This window comes from Dendrobium catenatum, unplaced genomic scaffold (genome assembly GCF_001605985.2).
Source record: "Dendrobium catenatum unplaced genomic scaffold, ASM160598v2 original_scaffold_61322, whole genome shotgun sequence".
Classification (NCBI taxonomy): Eukaryota; Viridiplantae; Streptophyta; class Magnoliopsida; order Asparagales; family Orchidaceae; genus Dendrobium; species Dendrobium catenatum.
In genome coordinates this window covers 1,730,559-1,756,082 of record NW_021379772.1, presented here as the reverse complement: position 1 = coordinate 1,756,082, position 25,524 = coordinate 1,730,559, and the positions used below count along the sequence as shown (strand labels likewise).

At 34.3% G+C, this 25,524-nt stretch overlaps 1 protein-coding gene across 5 annotated transcripts in view; it reads right to left on the bottom strand.

Moving 5' to 3' along the window:
* Positions 1–5,372: 5,372 nt before the first annotated feature.
* LOC110112940 overlaps positions 5,373–25,524 on the bottom strand; it is an 82,373-nt gene continuing 62,221 nt past the window's right edge. For 2 of the 5 annotated variants that reach the window (XM_020845333.2, XM_020845332.2), the window contains exons 8-12: positions 13,296–13,405; positions 8,029–8,116; positions 7,782–7,817; positions 7,535–7,623; positions 5,373–5,663 (exon numbers count right to left, since the gene is read on the bottom strand). In XM_020845333.2, the coding sequence (XP_020700992.1) occupies positions 7,540–7,623; positions 7,782–7,817; positions 8,029–8,116; positions 13,296–13,405 (318 nt within the window). In that variant the 3' untranslated portion in view covers positions 5,373–5,663; positions 7,535–7,539. Of the gene's footprint in view, positions 5,664–7,534; positions 7,624–7,781; positions 7,818–8,028; positions 8,117–8,442; positions 9,780–13,295; positions 13,418–25,524 lie in introns of those variants that run through there. The other 3 variants (XM_028691735.1, XM_020845335.2, XM_028691736.1) reach the window with 3 other exon arrangements.

Genomic DNA, 25,524 nt, shown 5'->3' with positions numbered 1-25,524 from the left:
GTCTATTGGGATGTTGAGAAAGAATATCGGTGCTTGATTTTGTATATAATTTCTTTTGATGAAGTAATGATGTTGTATATGTGCATGTTCATTGTTATCTTGATAAAATAAGATGGCTTTCTGTTGTTAATCTTGCTTAAAATAAATTATAATTAAGACTAATTCTTTCAATTATATCTTGGGTCACAACACCACTAATACTCACTCACACAGTCTTGTAGCTCGTATGATGTCGCAACATACTACAAGGGTATCTATAAAAGGAAATTAAATCTAAATGTGGTGTGCTTATTACAATAATGTATCTTAAAATCTTGAACCTTAGGATGGGCATGATAAGAATTATTTGACTCGCAAATTAATGTCACTTGTTGGACAACTAAAAAAAGTTCATATCAAATCAGGTCAAATCAAGTTCAATCCAATTAAACAAAATTAAATTTAATTTAATTAATAAAATCATTACATCTGATCCTAAAAAGTAGTTCCTCATAAGCATTTGCATATTCAATAACTTGCATACTTCCTTCCTCAAAGAAAATGCTTGGTCATATAAAATTTTATCAGCACATCTCACTCATTTCCACCAAAGTAAGAATTTGTCTACACAAACTTTCTTCCCTTTGCATTATATTATTCCAATAAATCTTCAAAAATAAGACTCACTGATCATTCAAAACTTGTCAATAAAAAATCATTCATTTGGGTGAGAAAATCTAAGTATTTATTAGGATTATGATGAAAGTACTTCAACTTTAACTCTTCTTTTAGGAACATTAAAATTAATAGCGAATCCCTTAATTTAATTATATTGGCCCTTCTAACTTTATTTTCTTCATCAATATATGATTGACAATCTCCTAAGTCATTAGGTTGTATAAGGTCAAAGGATGGAGGTGGAGGAGGCTGATTATCAAATCTAATAGTTAATGCATTAATTTTAAAAACTAAGTTTTCAAACATGTTTTCTAGTCATGAAAACATACTTCATGTTGATTAAGCCTCGTGAAATACTGCTAAATACTTTATTATTGCCTTCATTAGGATCTGTTGGAGGAGCTTGACTAGGAATCATGTTTTAAAATGCAAAAATTAGAAAAATGAGGAAGAAAATGCAATAGTGGTGCATAACAACAAAAATTTTGATCTTTTTTTAAAATAAACTTTACAAAATGAAAATAAATATTTCTGAAAGCTAAAGTTAGTTAAAGCTATTTTAATCCCAAGATAAATACTATTTAGTTTTGAAGTAGAATATAATATTTAAGAGTGAAAGCTACACTTTTAACACACTCCTCACTAAAGTAAAAATAGGCTAAGGTAATTATTGGAAATGATTTCCCTTTTAATGTGGAGACCACAACTCAAACTTTATGCAACTCTTAGGAATTATAAAATAACATACAAAGCAAGTCCTAGCCATATATAAGAAACAAAAGCAACCTTAAAAAGAGTGACAATCAAGAGAAAAGAAAAATTACAAAAATTATAGGTTGTACACCTTATAAAAGCATTTTGGAAGAAGCTTACACCAATTTTAAGTTGGTTATTATGGAGGAAATTTTTTAATCCTAAGGAAGCTTTGATATCAAATTATATAGTGGTGGACTAAAATATGGTCAAATTTTAGGGGAGGAGAGAGAGAGAGAGAGAGAGTGTGTGTGTGTGTGTGAAGCACACAAACTAAGTAAGAAGACAACTACCTTTTCCTCACTAAAGGACTGGTAAAACTAACTTCATCAAAGATAGAGATAATAAGCCACCAAGCCAAACTCTTAGAAGAGAAAACTCTTAAATTGTATTTCAAAATATGGTAATAACAAGCTTTAAAATTATGCATATATATAAAATTTTTAATACATTAATCCAATAGGATGCCAAATGATATAGGAGGGTGAAGTCATCAACCACAATGCTTGGATGCATGAATTCACCTCCAAAGGTGACCGTATTCTCTTATTTGTATGAATTTTGTCAAACCCTCCATGCTCATAAACTCTAACACATAAAGATTCACTAGATATTGTCTTACATGTAGCTTGACTCTTATAAAATTGTCTCTTGATTCCTCACCACCCATCTCAAGCCCCACATATGCATGGGATATTTTTTTACAATACTTGGTATAACCATGCATTGAGGGTATGCCATGCAATAAATGAAAAGAAGAAGAGCTTAAGCAACGCCACCTTATAGGATAATATATATTTATATTTCAAACAAAAAAAATATACACAATAATTGAAATGTAAGGAAATAAAATTATATGAAAATAAAATAAATGTATATATCATAACATCCATCTTAGCTAAGTCTAGTCTAAGATCTAACAATAAGCCTATATCTAATTAGAGGTGGTGATGTGCATTAGTTGTAAACCTGATCCAACAATAAAAAATCAAGTATAGAATCAAAGGAAAATATACTACAACAAAAAAATACAAATAAAATAAAACTATTTGAAACTAAAATAAACCTACATGAAAATATCATCGCACCCATCTTAGTTAAGGCTAGCCTGATATCTAACAATAACCGTAGATATAATTAGAGTCGGTGATATGCATTAGTTGTAAATCTAATCCATCAATAAAAACATCAAGTTCAGAATCAGATTGGTTTGAATCAAAATCTTACTAATATACAACTTTGGGTCACCTCACATATAAGGTGAGGTTATAAAACTCACTAATGGGCTGACAGTAATGTTGAAGTTACAAGTCCAACTCTATAGCATTTTTTAAATTAAGATTAAACTTCAATCTTTGGGAAAATCACAAATAAATTTGTAAGCCTTGAACTTCAAAACACATAAATCCCATGCATCAACTACAAATCAAAATTCAAATGATAAGCAAGTGACTTCTTTTAAAGCTAAGGTCATAAATCCCACTCACCAATTAAAAATGATAATGAGATTCAAATCAAGCTCAAATTCTAAGCACAATCAAGTTATCACCTCTAAATTGTCTTTACCTATAGTGTCAAATTTTATACTCCACATATTGAATCAAATCAAAAGTGCAAGTTCCACTATTAAGAATTTCCAACATGTAACTTCCTATCTCATGAATCAATTAACAAAGAACTGAATTAAATCACATTTTTAAAATGCAAACACAATCACAAATCAACTTGGAAAAGGTTGACAACATCATCAAATCTAGCAAGTACAAAAGCCTCAAATTAGCCCAAAGTAATCTAAATTCACTTATCTAATTCAAGTTGAAACATCAGTCATCTTTAACCTAGCTCACAGCCATTAAAAATACAAGATCCCTATATAAATAAATCATCAAATTCAAAATTTTTTTGTCAGACTTCTACTATATACTTGGACCTCTAGACTCGACAGCTTCTCCTGCCTAAATAGAGAGATGTACACCTTTGTTTTATCAAACCATAAAATCTTTGGGATAAATTTATACCAAATGTGGAAACCTGAAATTTACTTATATACATCAACCAATCAATTACTAATCTTCTAGAGCTAATAGAAGGTAACCCATGCTTGTCAATCAAACTCCCTTGTTGATGTGACCTATCAACCCCCGTTATTGGTAAACTATGTCCACTATGTTGCTCCAAGATGAAAAAAACTACTGATCTTTATTAGTTTGATCATTCATCCCCATCCACTTCCCTACTTACAAACATATACCTTTCAATTACTAATATATAGCACAGTGATATTCTTAGTTGAGAGTTTTCTAGAAACCCAAATTCTCATTATTATTATAGCCTAAACAATTGGTTGGGGAAATATCTTAATGACATGATTTTGGTAGGCCTTTAAAACTCCATATTACTAAGCCATCCATTTCAGATGCTCCAAAAGAGTGAGAAAGAAAATGAATTGCACCATAAATTCATGAACTTCTTATACAACCCAAAATGTCTTATCAAACTCCTTGAAATGTCTCATTAAATGTCACAAAGTTATTTTATTATTTTTTTATAAAACAATACTCTTAATATAAGGGCCAATTACCTATATGAATTTATGCACATTAGACATAATCATAAGATAAAGATTCTGCCCAACATAATCTGATCATATCAATTAATTAAAAAAACTTGGATAATGTTTTGTACAATAATTCAATTTAACCCAACCAAATCACATTTGTAAATATAGTAAATAAATTATCTACTTAGAGGTCATTTGCTTGGTTGAAAAATAAATGTTGAGAAAATAGAATACTTTGTTTAGAAAAACAAATCAATGTATTTGAAATTGTTTCAATGAATGTAAAATATTATATGTGATTTTTTATTTGATTTAATGAAAAAATGAATGCAGTGTAAAACTCAATGATTGCGGTGATCAGCTATGGCAAGGGGGGCAACAACATTGGTAGGCTTCTAGCAATGGATGTTGGTGACGATTGGTAGCCATTGATGATGATGAAAAGCAATGGCTAGCGAAGAAGGCAGAATTAGTTTGTGCTATATTTCGAAATTCGATAAAAAAAAAATATACAAGTTTTGAATTCATTAAAATACAACGTGAATTTAAAATTTATCAAGTTTTTACTTTGCGTTCTTTTCACAAACAAATGCAAAATTTTCAAACCCCTGGATTCGGAATACTTCATACTCACTTTTCATGAAATCAAATAGCTCCTTAGAGAAGCCCAATTAAAATAAATATTGAGCATGAGCATAAATATCTAACCAAATTATTAAGTGAGTCGCTTTAACAAAATCAAGGATGTCACCAACTGATTTAACAACAGCTCAAAATCAACTCAAAGTCTCATGACTCAGGCTTGGTATGGGACGACATTCTTATTGATTCTTAAACCAATCATACATACAAGCATATACAATTAAACCATATCTCAAGTGAGCTCTATCGAATCCGCATTCTACTCAATCTGAAAATATGATCTAACTTATTGATTTTTATTTAAGTTTGGAATAACTTTCTCAATGCTTTATGAAGCAGTTTCTTAGCATTTTTTTTTTTTTTAATTTCAAATTTTTATACTAGAAAATTGGTTCATAAAACAATAAGAAAAATTATCCCAATCAACGCCTTATTCCCACATTATAATAGAGTTGATTTTAGCTCACTAAATTTTCAAAATTATTCATAAATTTCTGCATCGATTATATATAATTTTAAATGTAGATTCATGAAATATAAATAAATTTATAAATGACATGCTTATGTTATATAAATGTAAAAAAAAATAAATATGTAAAGCGTTAAATTAAACTGATTTTTCTAAAATTAAACCAAATAGATTTAATTTTCAAAAGAAGCAATTATCCAGAAATTTTTTTTGTTTGGAACAAAATGCTCGTTATCAAAGTAGTGCATTGAAAATGTGATGCCGACAGTCGACAGATCAACAGCCACTCGATTGAAAATGTAACGCAAAACCACAATTGCCTCTTTCATCTCTAATTTACCCCAATCCACAACAACAAATTCGATTAATCACACTGTTAATTTATAATCAACAGAGCAAATAAGCATTTATTATAGTTCACAGTTCAATAATTAGCAACAAAACAACATTCCACACCTCCCAGAATCAGATCTTCTTTCCCGAATCCGCCGCCGCCGGCGACGACACCAGGTTCCTCCACAGATATCGCCCACTCGCCATGTCCACGCACGTCCAAAACCCTAAACTCAACGCAGATCGAACCTGCAGCAAAATCCCCAGTAAAAAAAAGAGAGAAACAAGATAAAGAAACAATACAGACCAAATCGAAAGAAAAGAAGAAATCGCTGGCTTGCAATTTCCCCGTCTCCCTACCACCCACCTTGCCGGAAAGCGAAAGCGAATTTTCGCCGCCGGTGACCTCGGCCGGCTCCTCATCCCCCTGCGATCTAAGCCCCCTCAGCATGAAAAAGCCCGCGAGCGACGCCGAGAGGAAGATCAGTATCACCCTCACAGGACACATTCTCCTTCTTCTTCCTCTTCCTCTTCCGATCGAGAAGGGGAAAGAGAGAATCAGAATAATAAGAAGACAAAAGTTGCATCGCCCCCTCCCCATTACAGGACAGATTAAAATACCAATTCTAAAATGTTTTTGTGGGACCCACCGCCATTCGGCACACAGGAGCTGACCAACTCGCGAAGAAATTTGTTAAACCTAACCGCGTAGAATAATAAGCAGCGAAATGTTCGCAGTCCATTTTCAACCAAAGTGGTTGAGCACACGTACGATAGCATTAGCTCAATAAGTAGTATATATCAAATACTAATCTCCTAATAAATTTAATAATTTAAAATTCATCTTGATATCGACAGGCCAACCCAAGTAACTTTCAAGTTTTTGAGCCAATTTTTGAAACGGATCAACTTGCCATACCCGAACCCACTTGTATTTCAAATAGGTTGACCCTAACTCAACATTTTTCTAATCAGATCCCGATCGAGCTTTGAATCGTGTCAAGTATTGACACCTCTAAAATTTAAATTCATTGTTCAACATTTATATAATATTATGATCTTAAAGCAGCAACACACTATGGTTATAAACATATTAAAAAAACCTAATTTTCTCACCAACTTTAATAAATACAATATATTTTTATAAATTTATTTATTTTGATATATTATACAAGAAAGAAAAAGAGAATAATAGAATAATAGATCAACAATTTTTTTTTACAAAGTATAATATGAAATACTATTTATGAAATAATATATTTGCAATATCATCTTAATGATTAAATCAAAAATTATGTCAGCCCACCAACTCATAACGGTCGTATCGTATGACTAAACGTGTTGAATTTATAAGTGTGAAAGTTAAAAAGAGTTGCTTATAGAACAATATAAAGATGCCTAAAAAGTGTGTAAGTGCACTAAGCGTGAAAATTACTCGCAATAATTTCTCGTTGTACTGTCCCATAAATAAAATAAATTAAGTCAATCAATTAGGTATGCGGTTTTGACCTTTTCCCCAATCAAATTTCTAGAAGATGACTGCACTTTTTCCAAGAAAAAGCTCAACTACCTTCAATGGACAGCTATAAAATTTTCTAATTAAAAAAATTATTTTAGAAAGCAATAAAAAATTATCTCAAACGAGAGCGATTATTTTGTGCGGACACCAGTTCCGCGCTCCGTGGCGCATTTTTATTGGTCTCCGAACAAATCCGGACCTGCACGTACTAATTTTTCCTCAAACGAAGCCTAAGACCTAAGCGGAATATATATGTGGATCGAGCTGTGGCCCGGTTGATCGACATAATATGTTCCTCTTGACCCATATTCGATGCCATTAACAGTCCAAAAAAATACACACAATATATATACGCATCGAATACTACCAACCACGATGGAGGTGAGCGTCAAATATGAGTCACCGTGATTACTTTTAAATACGAGCCACCACAATGTAGGTGATCGTCGAATATGAACCACCATGTTGAATATTAGTCGCTGAGACCGCATTGGAATCCCGAGCACCAACCACAAGGCTACTGTCTTTCACGTGTTTTCATACATAAATGCGAGCGTGCGCGCACACATATATATATTCAAAAAATTAGCTAACTTTGTACCTTCTCTATGGTTTCACAAAACGTGCAATTTTAGCAAGCACGTTTCTGAGAGTGCGGATTCCAGCTCCTGACTTGGAACTCACCATCATCTGCATTAATAAGCAATAAACAGTAAGAAAGAAACAAAACCCAAACTCTTACAGCTGTGAGGCTAAATAGAATTAGAATTTTCTTATGGAAGAAGCATGAGTTTATTAGTTAGAAATTCCAGTCAAGAATAGTGGAAGAAAGGGCATGGAAAACTTACCACTGGGTCAATAATCGACTTGTTGTTCTTTAGATTCTAGCAAAATATAGAAAATAAAAATATAAGGAATTAAATAGTTCGAAAATGATTTAGGCTTCATATGGGACGGTTTTTTTATTGTTTCTTAAAATAATTTTTTAATTTAAAAATTAATTTTTTTATACTAGAATGCTGCTTTAAGAAGCAGTAAGAAAGTCATCCCAAACGAAGCCTTAGACATAATGGATATGTGTTTCTTGATCTTTACCTCTTGGATTTGCATAGCACGTCGAGCAACATCTATGGGGAAAGCGATGTCGGTCTTAGTCAAGACAATTTGGTAAGGTGTTTTTGATCTGATGAAATTGGAATGAAAGAATCAGAATAATGCTTACAGATTAAATTAATAAAAAATTAGTCTTTTTGGTGGAGCCTATTTAAATTAAATGCATCAAATAAAAAGAAAAATTTAGGTTTCATTTGAGACAATTTTCTTATTGTTTCTTAAAACAATTTTTTAGAAGCAGCTTTCTAAAAAATAGAAAGCTGTTTTAAGAAATAATAAAAGAGTCATCCCAAACGAAATCTTAGAATGTCATGAAAAGATTATTTCCCACTAATTATAATAATAGTAATAGATAATGTGAATTCTAGGCAAGCAATCATTAAGTCCATGAATTATCCCAGGAAAAAGCCTCATGGGGAGGAGTGATTATTGTGTTCGGACACTGAATGTGTCCAGAGACCAATAAAAATGTGCCACATCACTAGGCGCTCGGTATCGCACTCGGTACCGACAGCACTACCGGTCAGTACCGCTTGGTACCGCTGTCCGGACACAATAATTTTTCCATGGGGAGGGATGCTCATCTGCAAGTAGAAGACTTGTATTGGTTACTGATTATTCTGGGTTGAATTCATATGAGCCATCTGAAAGAACCGGAGCAAGCAGAAGAAGACAAGTTCGGGGGAGAAGGAAAAGCTTATTTTCTATATCCAAATGACGGTACACAAGAGATATAAATAATGTAATGGAAACAAGAAATGTAAAAGACAGGCTACGTGGATGGTGACGTGTAATGTGCGCTAACATGCCCCCACAAATTAAGCATTCATAATGGTTAATTTGTTTCGAAGGTTGTAAAAGTGTGTTTTAGTAAAAGCCTTGGTGAGGATGTCAGCGACTTGGTCAGAGGAGCTAATGTGTGAGAGAACGATGGCACCCTTGTCGATGTGCTGTCGAATGAAGTGGAAGTCAAATTCCATATGCTTTGTACGGGCGTGGAAGACGGGATTGTTTGTGAGGGCGATGGCCGAGGTGTTGTTGCAGTATATAGTGGTTGGAGAATTTTGAGGTGCTTGAAACTCTACAAATAGACGGTGAAGCCATATAACATCTAAGGTGTTAGAAGCCAGCGAGCCATACTCAGCTTCTGTGGATGACTTAGCAACAGTTGGTTGTTTATTTACATACCAAGAAATGAGGTTGTTGCCTAGAAAGGTGCAGATTCCGGATATTGATTTTTTGTCCATGGAATCTATGGCACAGTCTACATCAGCATATGTTGTTAGTTGAAGGTTGCCTATAGTGAGAGGAAAACTGAAATGAAGAGTTCCTTTGATGTATCGGAGAAGACGTTTGAGAGATTTGAAATTTTGTTGATTCGGCGCATGCATGTGTTGACAGATGGAGTTTGTGGCAAATCTTGTCCTATCGAGTGAATGTTAGGTATTGAAATGATCCAGCTAGCTTGCAGTAGAGCTAATGATCATTGTACAGTTGATTGGACGTGATCTTGGTGCTTGGCGACGGAGCCAGAGGAGTGGTTGCTGGTTTGCAATCGGAGAAGCCTGCGATTTGAAGAAGATTGGTGGCGTAGTGTTGTTGGTAGAGGAATAGTCCTAACAATGTCTTCAGAACTTGAATTCCGAGAAAGAGTGAAACATCACCGAGCTACTTGAGTTGAAAGTTGGATTGCAGTTGAGTGAGAAGATCTTGTATGGATGCTGGATCATTACCTGTGAGCAAGATATCATCAACGTAAATTAATATGTATAGTTGAATATGTTTGCGATGGTATATTAGAAGAGAATGATCGGAACGACTGAACCCCAATCCGAAGGTTTGAAGAAATGATGTGAGTTTCTGAAACCAGAGCCGCGGAGCCTGTTTGAGCCCGTAGATCAATTTGTGAAGTTTGCAAACGAAGTTGGGATGTTGTTTGTTGGAGCTACCATGAGGTTGACTCATGTAGACATCATCTAGGAGATCTCTGTGAAGAAAGACGATGGAAATGTCTAGTTCGATTCAGAGCTATAGTTAGAAGAATGTGTATGGTAGGAATCTTGGCGGCGGGGCTGAAAGTTTCGTTGTAGTTAACTCCGTATTGTTGATTGAAGATTTGAGCTACCAGACGGGCTTTATAGCGGTCGACATGTCCATTTGGAAGAAATTTGATTTTATATGTCCGTTTGCAGCTAAAGATCGGTTTTTCAATAAGAGAGGGAATGAGCGACCAAGTTCCTTGTCATAGAAGAGCCATGAATTCTTCGGACATTGTTGTCCGCCAGTATTGATGTTGGTTGGCTTGATTATAGGACATGAGATTGTTGGCGGAGCTCGTGGTGGCTAGAAGATTGAGTATTTTCTTGGGTTTAGAGATACCCGATTTGAAGAGAGTTTGCATGGGATGTGAGGAAGGACAAGAGATGTTGGCTAAGGAGATAGAAGGGGCTGCAGTCTAAGTAGGAAGGATTGGATGAGGCGAGGGTTGAGTAGTGATAGGTGAGGTGTGTTGAGTTGTTGGAGTCTAGGGTTCTGGAAGGTGTGATGGAGTGGTGGAAGAGGATGTGGGAGTGAGGAGAGGTGATAGGGGAAGGATGTCGGATGGTCTGGGGAGAGATGGAGCGGATGGTTTATAGGGAATATTTGTTCATGGAAAACTATGTGCTCGGTTTTGTGTATTTTGTTGGTGCACATGTTTAGACATCTATAGCTTTTGTGAAGAGACGAATAGCCAAGAAAAATGCACTCTTGAGAGAGAGGGGACAGCCTGTCGTGAGTGTACGGTTTCAACCAAGGGAAGCAAAGACAACCGAATGTGCGAAAGTGACTGTAATTAAGATGTTTGCCATGAAGCTTATGAAAAGGAGTTTGAAGCGATATGTCTTTGGAAGGGAGTTTGTTTATTAAGTAATTTACGATGGAGAGGGCTTCTGCCCAGAAGGAATGGGGAAGGTGAGCCGCATGTAGGAGGGTTCTAGTGAGGTTAAGAAAACGCATGTGTTTCCGTTTTGCCAATCCATTTTGTTCAGGTGTATGAGGGAAACTAATTTGATGAGTGATGTCGTGATCGGTGAGGAAAGTATTGAAAGAAGTGCTTGTGAATTCACCACCTCCGTCCGACCAAAAGGATTTGGGTTGGGCATTGAATTTGTTCTTTATCAGAGAACAAAAATTCTTAAATTTGTTTAAGGTTTTGTCTTTAGAGTGGCATAAGATACAATCATGAGAACCTGGTGCAATCATCAATGAAGATTACGTAGTATTTGAAGCCATTAAAAGAGAGCTACGGGGCCGGACCCCATACATCATAATGTATTAAAGAGAAAGGAATGGTAGATACTGAAAGGCTTTTATTAAATGGCTATTTGTGGCTTTTAGCCGAATTACAAGAAATGCAAACGTAAGAAGATGAATTGAAATTACAAAGTTCAGGAATATTCTTGACTAATGTGGCTTGAAATCCATGGTGAGGGTGGCCAAGACAGTTATGCCAAAGCTGATTGGAGGATGTGTGAGCTTGAAGAGCAGTGGACGGCCATAAAGGTTGTATATGAATTTGGTACAAGCCATTACGAAGACGACCCCACAGAAGAGGTCGCTGGTCCTGTAGATCCTTCATGATAAAACCGATAGCGTAAAAGCAAATGGAGACATGATTGTCAGCAGTTAACTTAGAGATTGAGATGAGATTATAGGATCATGAAGGTACATGAAGTAAATTGCATAGTCTTAACTTACGTGCCGAGTCAGGTAAAGGAAGTAAACCTTATCCGGAGTGTTGAATCGGGAGATTGGCACCGTTGGCAATTGAGACATTGTCCGAGCCGTGATAGGAAGAGGATTGGTTAAGATTCGCACGGGAGTTAGATGAGAGGAAGCTCCCAAATCAAGAACCCAATCGGATGTTGGGTTAGAGGTATTGTGAGAAAGCATTGTCCAAGTCGTAGGCGCATACTTTAGGTTGCATATGTGCCAATAATTTAAAGCAAAATGATCAAATTTCCCACAAATTTGACAGGTGGGACGATCGGGATTATTACTCGTGGATTGGGATGATGTAGGGGATTGTAAGGAGGATCAGATGGAGGAATTCTTGCCTTTTGACGGATGGAAGAAAATTCGTCCACGAGGCGAAGTATTGCAATTTGAGAAAAGAGCCATGGAATCCGAGTTTGATGCGCTTTCTTTTTGTTGTTGAGTTTGAAGGTTAATTTCTTCGCTACATAAAAGGGAATAAAGGGTGTCAAGATCGAGAGGGATGTACGAATTGTTGATTTGAAAGCGCTGTAGGTGGATGGAAGTCCGTTCATTACGTTAATGATGATGTCTTCAGAGTCGATCTTGGAGTCGGAGGCAGCGATGTTGACAACGAGGTTCTTGATATGAGCGAGGTATTGTTGCATTGAGGAAATTCGCATTTGGATGTTATGAAGCTCGTTCTTGAGCTGAATCACCCGAGAGCAATTGGATGGTTGAAGCCGACGCTCAATAATATGATAAACTTCTTAGGTTGTGCATGAGGAGAGAACATAGGGGAGAATAGAGGGGGAAATAGTTGAAAGAAGAGCTGAGATTAAATTGCGATCAATGAGTTGCCAGAGATTGTATTCGGGACTGGATATGTCCGTCGGATAGGGAGTGATGCCGGTGAGATGACTGGCGAAGCCATTAGCGGAGAAGTGTTGGAGTTGGAGACGCCAAATGGTGTAGGTGTAGGAGGAAAGCTGAGTAGGGACTAGAGTTTTTAGATTTGAAATAAAAAATTTTAGGGGTTGTGGGATGACGAACTCAGAGAGAGAGACTGAAATGTTGGAGACGGGAGGGTGGGAGGCCGTCGAATCCTGATCCGCCATGCCTTGATCTATGATACCATGAAAGAACCGGAGCAAGAAGAAGACGACGAGTTCGGGAGACAAGGAAAAGCTTATTTTCTATATCCAAATGACAGTACACAAGAGATAAATAATGTATTGGAAACAAGAAATGTAACTGACAGGCCACAGTGGAAGGTGACGAGTAATATGCGCTAACACCATCCATTCTCAATTATGGCCTCTGCATGATCCAAATCTTTCCATCTTATGCCTTGGAAAATCACACCAAAAGCATGATTCACATTTGCCTTTCAAGTTTGTAAAGCTCAAGAAGTTTAATTAAGAGGCAAGGCATTTTTCACCAATGATCAATTATTGAGAGAGATAACTAAGATACAAGATGAAGTAAAAATGGAAAAAGAAGTAGATAGTTACCGTTCCATTAACTCTATGAGCTCCAAGTCCCTTGCTTTCATGCCCCATTTGGTATCAACTAGAAGGCAAACCCTCTGTAATCCAACCCGAGTGGAGACAAACTCCTTCACCTATAAAATTAACTGGGAAGTTGATAAAAGACTCTGCTCACTTACGAACTGAAAAAAAACCCACAATTTTGGCCTAAAATAACACCACCTATCTGTATACAGGAAGTAGAATGACAAATAAATAAACAGTTGCTATGTAGCAATTGAGAAAGAAATTAATTCAAGATTATTACCGCTTGTTCCTAAGAAAAACACACATGCACACACGTTAAGTACTCAGGGGTCTAAAACAAATAGATGTAGGAAATAGAAACAGAAATGTTGAAATGAGTGGCCATGAACATCAGAGATTATTCTATGCGGATGTCGAACGTAGTTTATCGTCGGGAGACCAACCAAAATGCGTCACGTCAGCAATACGAGCCGTGGTACAGAGCAGTACCGAGCCGGGTACCGATCAGGGGTGAAGTGGTGCATTCTGATTGGTTTCTGGAGGGCGTTCAGCATCCGCACAGAATAATTTCTCCAAGAACTGGGAGTGCAGAGTGCACGATATAAGGAGAATGCAATGTTGATAACCTTATTGGTTATCATTTTGTTGCTACTAGATAGAAAACTTATTCAAAAAAAAAATATTTTATTTTCATTTATTATGGGCTTGGAAACTAAACACAATATTAAATCCGACTAAATCATGGAATTCATCATATTACATCAGCTTTCAAAGCAAGTTTTTTTTTATTTCAAACACCAATGAGCCTTCTGCAGAACTGCTATAAATAATAAAAAATGAAATAAACTGCAAAGATTTTGTTGGCTCCATTAACATTTTGAACTATGGCCAAACACAAGAAACCGAAAGAATTGCTTATTACTTGTGATGAAAACTACAATACGAAGATATTCAGTTAGATAACAAACCAATAATTTACTACTAAAACCAACCGACAAAAAGACAACCGAAAACAAAAAACATGCTATTATTTGAAAATCACATACATAGAAACCTAAATAAAATCAATCCCGCATTTAAACCAACAACGAGATTTAGAGAGAAAAAGTCATTGAATCATACTTTTCAGTTGTAGGGGGTAACCTCAGAAATTTTTATGCCTCGATCAAAATATATCTTCCTTCAGAATAGGATTTTTTTTATTATTATTCAAGAACAGCTTAAATGTGTTTTACACAAGTTATAGACTCCTGAATATTACGAAACTCCCTTGAATTTTCCTATCTACGGGGTAAACAATCCATTAGAATCTCACCAGCTTGAAACTCAGAAAATAAAAAACAAGAATCCCGCCAACCACACAAAACGTCAAACAGAACAGTTGAATCCTTAGAGAATCCACTTAACAATTGAAGAGCAGGAATCCTACAATCAGCATTAAACAACAAGATTGCGAAACAGAAGGATGCTTGCCCACTAAAATAATATAACTAAAGGACTAATATACCCTTCCACCGTTAGAGAAGCCAGACAGACGCAGAATCACAGATCTGGCAAAAACAAAGAATCCAGTGAACTTTAGGTCATCAACAGGCGCGGAACGACGTTGGCATTCCTTGAAAGGAAGGTCGTCCACGAGGCAATATGAGTGTTTCTTCTCTTTCTCAATTGGCCAAAGCGTAAAAGCCGACAGACTATAGTTCCACGCTTGCTTTAACTCCCTCCGCTTTCAAGTGAAAGTGTTAGTGTTTCTTCTATGTTGCTTCAGCTTCTTTTGTTCTGACATAATGAGGTTCATTCAAATTTCTTGTTGATCATATTTTTCTCCCTGCTATATTTCTATGATCTTATTTTGATCATTTTTTTTTAATACAGATATAAAGGATTTGTAGAAACCCATTGGCATGATTTGTAGAAATCCGTTGACGGAGTACAAAATTTAAGTAATATATTGTTACATAAAGAAAAGCTTCTTTAATTTTTTTTTAAAAAAAGTAATGATTCATCAAATTGATAAGGTGCTTAAAAAGTACACTAGATTAAATCTAGTTTAGTAATTGCCACCGATAAAATTAATTTAAGAAAATATTTAGATCGAATAACTAAATTAAATTAATCATTTGTATGATAGGAATGCGATTTTTGAATTCAACATGCCTTTTAGAATGCATATGATGACTAGATGAATTTATTGATACACTACTAGTAAATCATTCACATATTAAAAACATAGAGCTAGACTTGTTATATACTTAGTGTTCAATTTGGTCTGAATACCTTTCTAGAACATAACAGATTGAACGTTAATTAAAGAGGAAAAAACATGTAGAGATCAACTTGACTTATCTATCGGCTGATCCTGGACTCCAACCATCAATATGGAGTTACGATGTGAATGATAGGGGCAAAATTCGAAGAACTTAATTTTTGAAATAACCACATCAACCGAGAAGTCATCAATTCCCTCAAACATTAATTGGGAATATCGCACGTAGGTTTAACTCTAAATGGTTTGAAGAATACGCTAATTGCTTCGAGTAAAACATACAGAAAGACGTTACTTTTTATCTTTACTACTACCTATTCAGGCCAAACAAATTAGGAAAGGTCAAGCTGTTGGAAACTCATTTATTGGGGAACGGTTCAAAAATTAGAATAAGAAAGAAAAGTAATTTGTCATGTTAGAGAGCATAAAAGTGAGCATAATAAAGCAAGACAAAAATATAAAGATTTATTGAGGAATTAGGAATACAAACTTCATGCGTTAAGGTTGAGCAAAGAGAATAAAAAAGATTACAGGGTCATGTTAACTGCTGCAATAGATTGTGATTGATTTCTATTACATCAAAATTATCATTTAGTGGGCATGGCGAGTCATCCGGGTCAACTAATCGAGGAAATTATTTGGAGCTTCTAAATTTTCTTGCTAATCATAATAATTAAATTAAATTGGTTATGTCAACGTGCGCAAGCTCTAATGTAAAGTTAACTTCACCAAAAATTCAAAAAAAAATTTGTTCTGCTGTTGTTACTAAGACTTTGGCACGTATTATGAAAGATATTGATGACTCTTACTTTTCAGTCATAATTGATGAATCTAGAGATGTTTCTACAAAAAAACTTGCTATTGCAGTGAGATATGTAAACAAGTTTGAGCAAATCATTGAAAAGTTTGTATGCATTACACATAGTTTTAACTCATGTTGTAACCCTAAAAACAACCATTGAAAACATATTTGTGAAACACTCATTGAGCATTTATAGAATCCGTGATCAAAGTGATGATGGGGCATCCGATATGCAAGGATAATTTAATAGTTTGAAGGCAGTTATTATTCATCATAATTCTCAAGCATTTTATGTTCACTATTTCTCCTATCAACTCCAACTATGTTTGGTAGCAGTATTGAAGAATCATTGGCAAGTGAAATATCTATTTTAGTTTACTTCCAAAATTATAAATACTATTAGGGCTTCCTGTAAGAGATCGGATGCTTTAAAAGCTATTCAGCATGATAAAATACTTTCACATCTTAAATAGGACAATCAACTAAGCGGTCAAAGTTTAAATCAAGAGATTAATTTATAAAGATCTGATGATATTTGATGGAGTTCACATTTTCATTTTTTAATTAGTCTCATGAGAACATATACTTTTGTAATTAAGGTACTTAAGGCTGTTAAAGAAGGGGTACATGATCAATAGTCATTTGAAACAAATGTTCTGATATATATAATGGAATACTTATAAAATATATTTTTTTATTATATTTTCACAGTGTATTTGATGATTGATATCATGGAGATTACACATGAATTATCTCAATCATTACAAAGAAAAGATCAAGACATATAAAATACAATGAAATTAGTGAAAATATTCAAACAACGATTACATATTCTGAGGGAAAATGAATGGACTGTTTTACTAGAGGAAGTATCACATTTTTTTAGGATTTTCGAAATTTAAGTTCCAAATATGAATGATACATATACAACTCATTGTCGATCCATGCGAACAGGTGAAGAAATATCAAACCTACATCATTGTCGTGTTGAGCTATCCTAAACTGTGGTTGATATATAGCTTCAAGAGCTAATTAATCATTTTTTTGAATCTATTATTGAGTTGCTTCTTTGAATGACATGCTTAAATTCAATTGATTTTTCCAATGCTTATAATGAGAGAAAATTGATATGTCTAGCAGAATTATATCCAAATGATTTTTTTATCATTGACCTTCTGACTCTTAAAAGTCAATTTTTTAACTCAAGGTTTAAAATTGCGTAAATAAGCCTCGAGGCGTTTTTCGTCCGTGAGGCGAGGCGGTGTGAGGCGTAAGCCTCACGGACGCATAATTGCGTTAATGAGAATTTAAAGGTTTTAACAGGTAAATAATAGCAAAATTCTATCATACAATAAAAACTTCTAAATAACAAGTTGAATTAGTGAAAATTAAGAAAAGAGATGCAATAAATTCATGTTCCAAAGTACAAAATCACAAAATTTTAATCAATCAAAACTCCCAAAGTACAAATAAGAAAGAACATATATAATCCAATCATGTCCCATCACTAAATGGTTCAAGGAAATTTTCTTCTTTAATTGTATCAATGAATGTCATATCTTCATCTTCTTCAATTTGACTCACTTTTCTCTTCCCTATTCAATAAAAATGATCATTATCATATTACTTGCTCACTTGATATAAACATAATGTAATAGCATATAAGAAGTTATGAAATACTTTTATTTGGATGTTATACTACAGATCTAGTGGATGTGTGTGGTGTGGTACTAGTGAATATGCCAACTTGATCTGCTTCGCCCCTCAAGACATCCACACTTAGATCTAGTTGCAAGTCTGATAATGGCAAATTTATCTCATCATCTATGAACCACTTATTATCAGAAGCAACATTATCACACACCAAAGGGTCCTCATCATCCTTCAACCCCTTGTTTTTTAACCTCCTTTCTCGCAACCTCTTGTTATGCATAATATACACAAGAGAGTTCATTTTGAGTGTTGAAAGTCAACTTCTTCTCTTCGTTTGCACTTGACTATATGTACTCCAATTTCACTCACACCCAGAAGAAGAACAAGTGAGGCCCAAAACCCTAACAGCAAAACTCGGTAACTCAAAAGTGGAATCACTAAATTGGATCCACCATTCAACTATTTAAGAAGAAAAATAATAATCAAAACATATTAAAGTGTTATTCATTTTAAAAAATAAGTATACCTGGAGACCGTTTGATAATAGTTGATTTTGCTGCTTGCAGACCAAAAAATCCCTCCTTATTCCGAAATAGAACAAGTTGTAAATCTACAAGCTCCCTAATGGTATGGTCCGGTATAAGTCGTTCCATGGAATGATGCAAGCCAAGCTTCACCTCCGAGTTTGAGGATTTCCTCTTTGAATATTGAAATTAAGGATTGAGATAATACGCCACTGCATGTAGATAACGGTATAACTGTACGTCCCACCAAGCATCAATGATATCTCAAATCTCTCTATAACTTGCCTCCTCTCCTCCCAAGTTATGTGCAATCAACTCCTTCGCCTCATCCATAGCATTATAAATAAAACTCATGACTGGTTTCTTCTCGGCATCCATTAAACATAAAATTTGTACCAATGGTCTTGTGTATAGCATAGGTCACAGTCGCCCAAAATTTATCATTTAAAATTAGCCTTCGTATTTTCTTCCCCTCAGTTTTCTTCCCCCATGAAGAATTAAGTCATTATGCTGATGTAAACATTGCTTTAAGAGGTTGTCTCACATCCAACAGGCTCTGTAGTATCAAATAAGATGTGGCAACCCTATAGAATAAATTTGTATTAGGAATTGAAAATGATTTGAAGTGAACAAATGTAATAACAAACCTAGTTGTTGCATGACGAATGATTTCCTTCTTTGAAAACTTTCTCATTAAGGCTAAACCCATGAGTGGTTGTATATGAACTTTTTGATCTTCTTCGCCTTTAAAAGAGCACTCTTATGTTGAGGTAAATCACCAAGTTCCTACAATATAAGATCAATACAGTGTGTTGCGCAGGGGTCCAATACATGTGTTTCCTCTTCTCCATCAACATCTGACCAACTGCTTTGTATGCACTGACATTGTCAGTCACCACCTGAACAATCAATTGCTCCCCAATCTCCTCAACAACCCCATCTAGTAAATTGAAAATGAATTCAACATTTTTAACCTCATCTGAAGCTTCAACTGATCGTAAAAACATAGTGCCATAGGGATTGTTGACAAGGATATTAATCAAGCTCATGCTCTTCATGTCAGATCACCCATCTGACATAATAGTAACACCAGTCTCAATCCATGTCCATTTAATCTCATCAATATTATGCTATGTGTTCTGTAGCTCCTTCAAAATCCATATTCGCAACTCGTACATAGAAGGTGCCTTCAACCCTCTCCCATACAATCCTACAGACCGCAACATTAAATGGTATGACATTCTCAAAAAAAAATCTGCCAATATCAATACAAACCTGCCGTCGACCCTCTCAAGTACCAGTCACAGGCATCATCTGTGCTTGCCCTCTATCCTCTCTTGGAGTAGTCATATATTGGTCCATAGGACCCCGCGCACCTCTATTATATATAGTACAGGAACAGCCCTTTTCACTCTCGCTCCCAAAGTAAGCACCATATTCGACCCTTTCATCAAATTGCTCCTGTTGTAAATATTTGGTCGTCGTACTCTTCTTCATATAAGTTGTAATTTCCTCCTTCACGTTATCCGGAACATTCGCACAATGTGTTACATTCTTATGTGAGTCGGATAAGTGTTCCTTCATGCAAGTTACTCCTCCCTTCACCACCTTATCACAAAAATTGCATTTTAAATACATATACGTCTTCTCGCCGCCTCCTACATCAACTTATACACTATACTTCCAAGAAGGATTACGCCGCAATGATGTATTAGTCTTTTCATTGCCCCTAACCATATTTCCTTAAGCACAAATGCAAAATAAAACAAAAAATCTCAAAAAAATTAAAACCCTAGATTTTCTTTCATTTGAAAAAGCTTTCGTTGAACTAAAAAAAATACCTAAAATCATTTATGGACTTCTCCTAGAGGGCAGTCGGACACTTCAAGCTCGCGGGAGTGAGGCGAAGCTGGCGGGAAGGGAGGCCGAGCAGACGTGCAAAAGATATTGCGGGCTGCGGGTTTTTTTGCCTGCTCGGTTTCGGGTAGGCTGCTATGAGAGGGGAGGAAAAGCCTTAATTCATTAAAACTTGGGTGTGTGGGTCCCGGTTATTAGAGGTGTGCGCCTCACACTAGATTGCGCACTTCAGCCTCATAGGCACGCCTTCAGGCGTACGCATAATGAGGAACCAGAATTGCTTAGGCATTGAGGCGATTTTACCCAGAATTGCACAGAGGCGTGCCTCTGATTGCGCAGTTTTAAACTATGTTTCAACTTATATCATTGATAAGTGTACCGATGATGAGTTCTCCTCTCTAAACATTATTATTAATCTTACAAAGCATATTATTAACGTCAAGAAAGATCGTATATATCTTCTGGTTTATATATGTATTACTATATCATTAATTTTACAAGTTGCTAGTGTTACAGTGAAAAGAGCATTTTTCTATAATGAGGATTATTAAACATCGATTGTATAGCAGGATGAGTGATGATTGGCTCAATAATTTTTTGATATCTTACATTGAAAAAAGTGTTCGATTTGATTTCTAATTGTTGCAACATTATCAAAAAATATAAAATAGATTAATAAGATTATAATAATTTTTAATTTATCTATTATAAAGTAATATAAAATTTTGTTTTGAATGATATCTTCATTTTTTTGTCCATTTATATGAAAATTTTGCCATAAAAATTGATAAAATAAAAAAAAATAAAAACATAATTCAAAGCAAAATCATGTATTACATTATAAAATATAAATTAAAAATTATTACAAGATTATTAATCTATTTTGTATGTTTTGATAGTGTTGCATTACAATCTCGTTAGAAATCAAATCAAATACATCTTTTCTATGTAAGATTCCAGATAATCATTGAGTCAATCATCACTTATCCTACAACACAATATATGTTTGATAATCATCATTGCAAAAAATGTTATTTCCACCGTAATAATAACAACCGATAAAGTTAATACTAAAATAATAAGTCTGTAAACCAGATGATATACATGATCCTTTTTAACCTCAAAAATTTGCTTTGCAATATTAACAATACTGTTTAGAGAGTAACTAATCACAGGTATGCATATTAATGATATAAATTGACAATTGACTTTTAAAAGCATAAGATCAATGGTTGAAAAATTACTTACATATAATTCTGTTAGACGTATCAATTTCCTCTTATCATAAATATTAAAGGAATAGATTAGATTTAAGCATACCATATAAAGAAGCAGCTCAGTACTAGATTCAAAAAAAATAATTATTTAGCTCTTGAAGCTATATATCAACAACAGTGTGAAATAGCTCAATACGATAATGATATAGGTTTGATATTTATTCACCTCTTAACATTGATTGACGACAAGTTTTGTATGTATCATTTATATCTGGAACTTCAACTTCAAAAACCCAACAAAATCGTGACACTTCCTCTGGTAAACCAGTCCATCCATTTTTCCTTGAAACATAAAATCGTTGTTTGAATATTTTCACCAATTTCATTGCATTTCTATCACTTCATATTTCTTTTGTAATGATTGAGATAAATCAAGTGTAATCACCAAGATATCAATCATCAAATGTATTGTAAAAATAAAATTAAAAGATTTCATTGTATTAATCAGAATACCTACTTTAACAGACTATTGATAATGTATCATTTCTTCTCTAACAATCTCAAGCATCTCAATTACATACGCATATATTCTCATGAGACTAATTAAAGAATAAAAATAAGAACTCTATCGAATATCACTAGATTTTTATAAATTAGTCTCTTGATTTAAACACTTACCACTTAGGAGATTGCCCTCTTTAAAATATAAAAGTATTTCATAATGCTGAATAGCCTTTAGAGCATCGAATCTTTTGCAGAAAGACTAAATAATATTTATAATTTTAGAAGTAAACTCAAATAACAGTTTCACTTACCAATGATTTCACAATTGTTACAAAACATAGTTGGAGTTGATGGAATAAACAATGAACATAAAATGCTTGAAAATTATCATTAAGAATAAGTGTCTTTAAATTACTAAATTCTCCTCACTATCGGATGCCCCATTATAACACTGACCACAAATTTTATGAATGCTCAACGAGTGTTTCTTAAGTATGTTTTTAATGGTTGTCTTCAGGGTTAAAACATATATAATACCTACAAACCTTTTAATGACTTGCCCTAACTTGTCTATAAATCTTACTGTGATAGCAAGTAGTTCTTTTGTAAAAACATATCTAAATTCGTCGACTATGATTGAAAAGTAGAAGTTACCAATATCTTTAATAATATGTGTCAAAATTTCAGTAGGAATAGCAGAATAAATTTCTTTCTGAATTTTTGGATAAGTTAACTTTATATTAAAGCTTGCATACGTAGAAATAACTTATTTAATTTCAATATTATAATTGGTAAGAAAATCTAAAAGCTCCAAATAGTTTTCTCGATTAACTGACCCAGATGACTTATCAAGCCCACGAAATGAAAATCCTTGATGTAATAGAAATCTAACACGATCTACTGCAGTACTTAACATGATCATATAATCTTTTTTATTAGTCTCCTCTTTGCTCAATCATAACGCAGGAAGTTTTTTTTAATGATTCTTCAATAAATCTTCACATTTTTTGTCTTGTCTTGTTATGTTCTCCAACATAACCAAATACTTTTTCTTTCTTCTTCTAATTTTTGAACCCCATTCCAATAAATGAGTCTCCACCAGCTTGACCTTTTCAAATTCATTATTAGGGCTTGAATACGTAGCAATAAAGACAAAAAATAGCATCTTTATATACGTTGTACTCTAACCAATCAGCATATTCTTCAAATCATTTAGGGTTAAACCTGCGTACGATATTCCTAATTAATATTTGAGGGAATTGATGACTTCTCGGTTGATGAGCCCCTTCAAAAGATAAGTTATTCAAATTTTGTCTCTATCATTCACATCGTAACTCCATATTGAAGGTCGGAGTCGAGGATTAATCGAAAGATCGATCAGGTCGATCTCTACACGTTATATCCTCTTTAAAAAACTTTCCATCTGTTAAGTCCTAAAAAGGTATTTCGAACCAAATTGAACATTAGGTATATAGCAAGTCTAGTAGCATGTTTTCAATATGTGAAAGATTTACTGGTAGTGCATCACTAAATTCATTTAATCATCATATGCATCCTAAAAGACATGTTGCATTCAAAATTCGCATTCATATCATACAGATGATTAATTTAATTTAGTTATTAGATCCAAATATTATCTTAAATTAAATTTATTGGTAACAATTGCTAGTAACCTAGGGGACTCTTTAAGCACCTTACCAATTTAAAAAAGCGTTCCTTTTTTTAATTAAATAAGCTTTTCTTTATGTAACAATATATTAATTCCTTAGATTTTGTACTCTGCTAATAGATTTCTACAAATCATGCCAATGGGTTTCTACAAATCTTTTATATTTGTATTCAGGAATAAAAAGATCAAAAGAAGATCATAAAAACGTAGCAGGGTGCAAAAAAATCTTAAAAAATTCATGGGGCAAAATAAGTTCAATAAATCTAAAAAAACGTCATTATGTTAGAACAAAAAATCTGAAGCAAAAGAGAAGAAACTCTCACACTTGCACTTAGAAATGGAGGGAGTTAAAATAGGCACGGAACTATAGTCGTGGAGCTCATGATTCTATTCGGCTTTCATGTTCTGCCCGATTGAGAAATAGAAGAAACACACACGTCCTCGTGGACGACCCTCCTTTCAAGGAATGCCAATGTCGAGCCGCCGGACTGGGAGGGGAGCTCACAATTCCTACCGGATGCCGCAGTACAGCGCGAAGAAGAGCGATTGAGAGAGGCGGGGGCGGGTTGCGACTATGTGAGCAATACGTGTTATTAGGGAAAAAGTAGAAGTTTAGTGGGGGCAAATTACTTAAATGCCCTCACTTTTTTTTAAGCCCCCCCCCCCCTCCGGAGTGGACTGTAGTTCCATGCCTCTCTCATGGTAAGGTGACATTAGAGACATGTATTTTCTGAAATTAAAATTCTTCTAACTAAAAAAATACTTAAATGATTAAAAAATCAAACTAAATTCAATTACAACTAAAATCAAACCAAATTCAGCTTTCAAATAGTTCATCTTAAAACACAAAATTCACATTTTTTATTATTGTACAATTAGATGTTTAAATTAATCTATTGAGCTTTCAAAATTGGCATTGATGAATTATTCTCAGCGTTCATAGCAAATTTGAGCATACATCTCGCACTTCTTGTAAATCACCAAATTTAGGGTTGCATGCCAGCGCACAAGATAATTTTGATATCCCCTTAAGTATTTGATACAATTTCAATATTTATTATAGCTTATGGAAAAAGAATTGTAATGTTGTAAGTAAATTATATTGAAATGTTGATGTTAATCTCAAAGAAGACGGAAAAGCAAAAGAATTCAAAGAATTAATTGTCAATTTGTTCAATATACACAACAACATCAAGCCTTTATCCCACTACAAGGGGTTGACAAAATGAACATTTTTTTATCCATTTGTGTCATGTTAAGAGCCATATTCTCATTTTAAAAAAATTAAAAAAATAAAAAAGAGTCATATTCTCATTTAAATCTAATAAAAAAATGTCATTTCTAATATTTTATAACCAAGTCTTTTTAAGTCTACCGCTAAATTTCCTAACATAAGCCAAATCTAATACATCTACTCTCCTAACGGGTCATTAGAAGGCTGACGTTCCATCTAAAGACAACTCTTTTTACTCTTATCTTCCATTGGAGTTGCTCCAACCTTTTCACGTAATGCTTGTTTCGTATCCTGTCTCAAAGAGTAAAGTCACTCATTCACCAGCGCATCCTCATCTTCGCAACACTTAACTTAATATCATGCTTCACTTTTAATGGCCAACATTCTGCACCATTAAGCATTTCAAGTTTCCGCACCATCTTATAGAATTTGTCCTTTAAGTTTGAGAGGGACTTTTCTATCACACAACAAGATTGATGCATTCTTCCACTTCAACCATT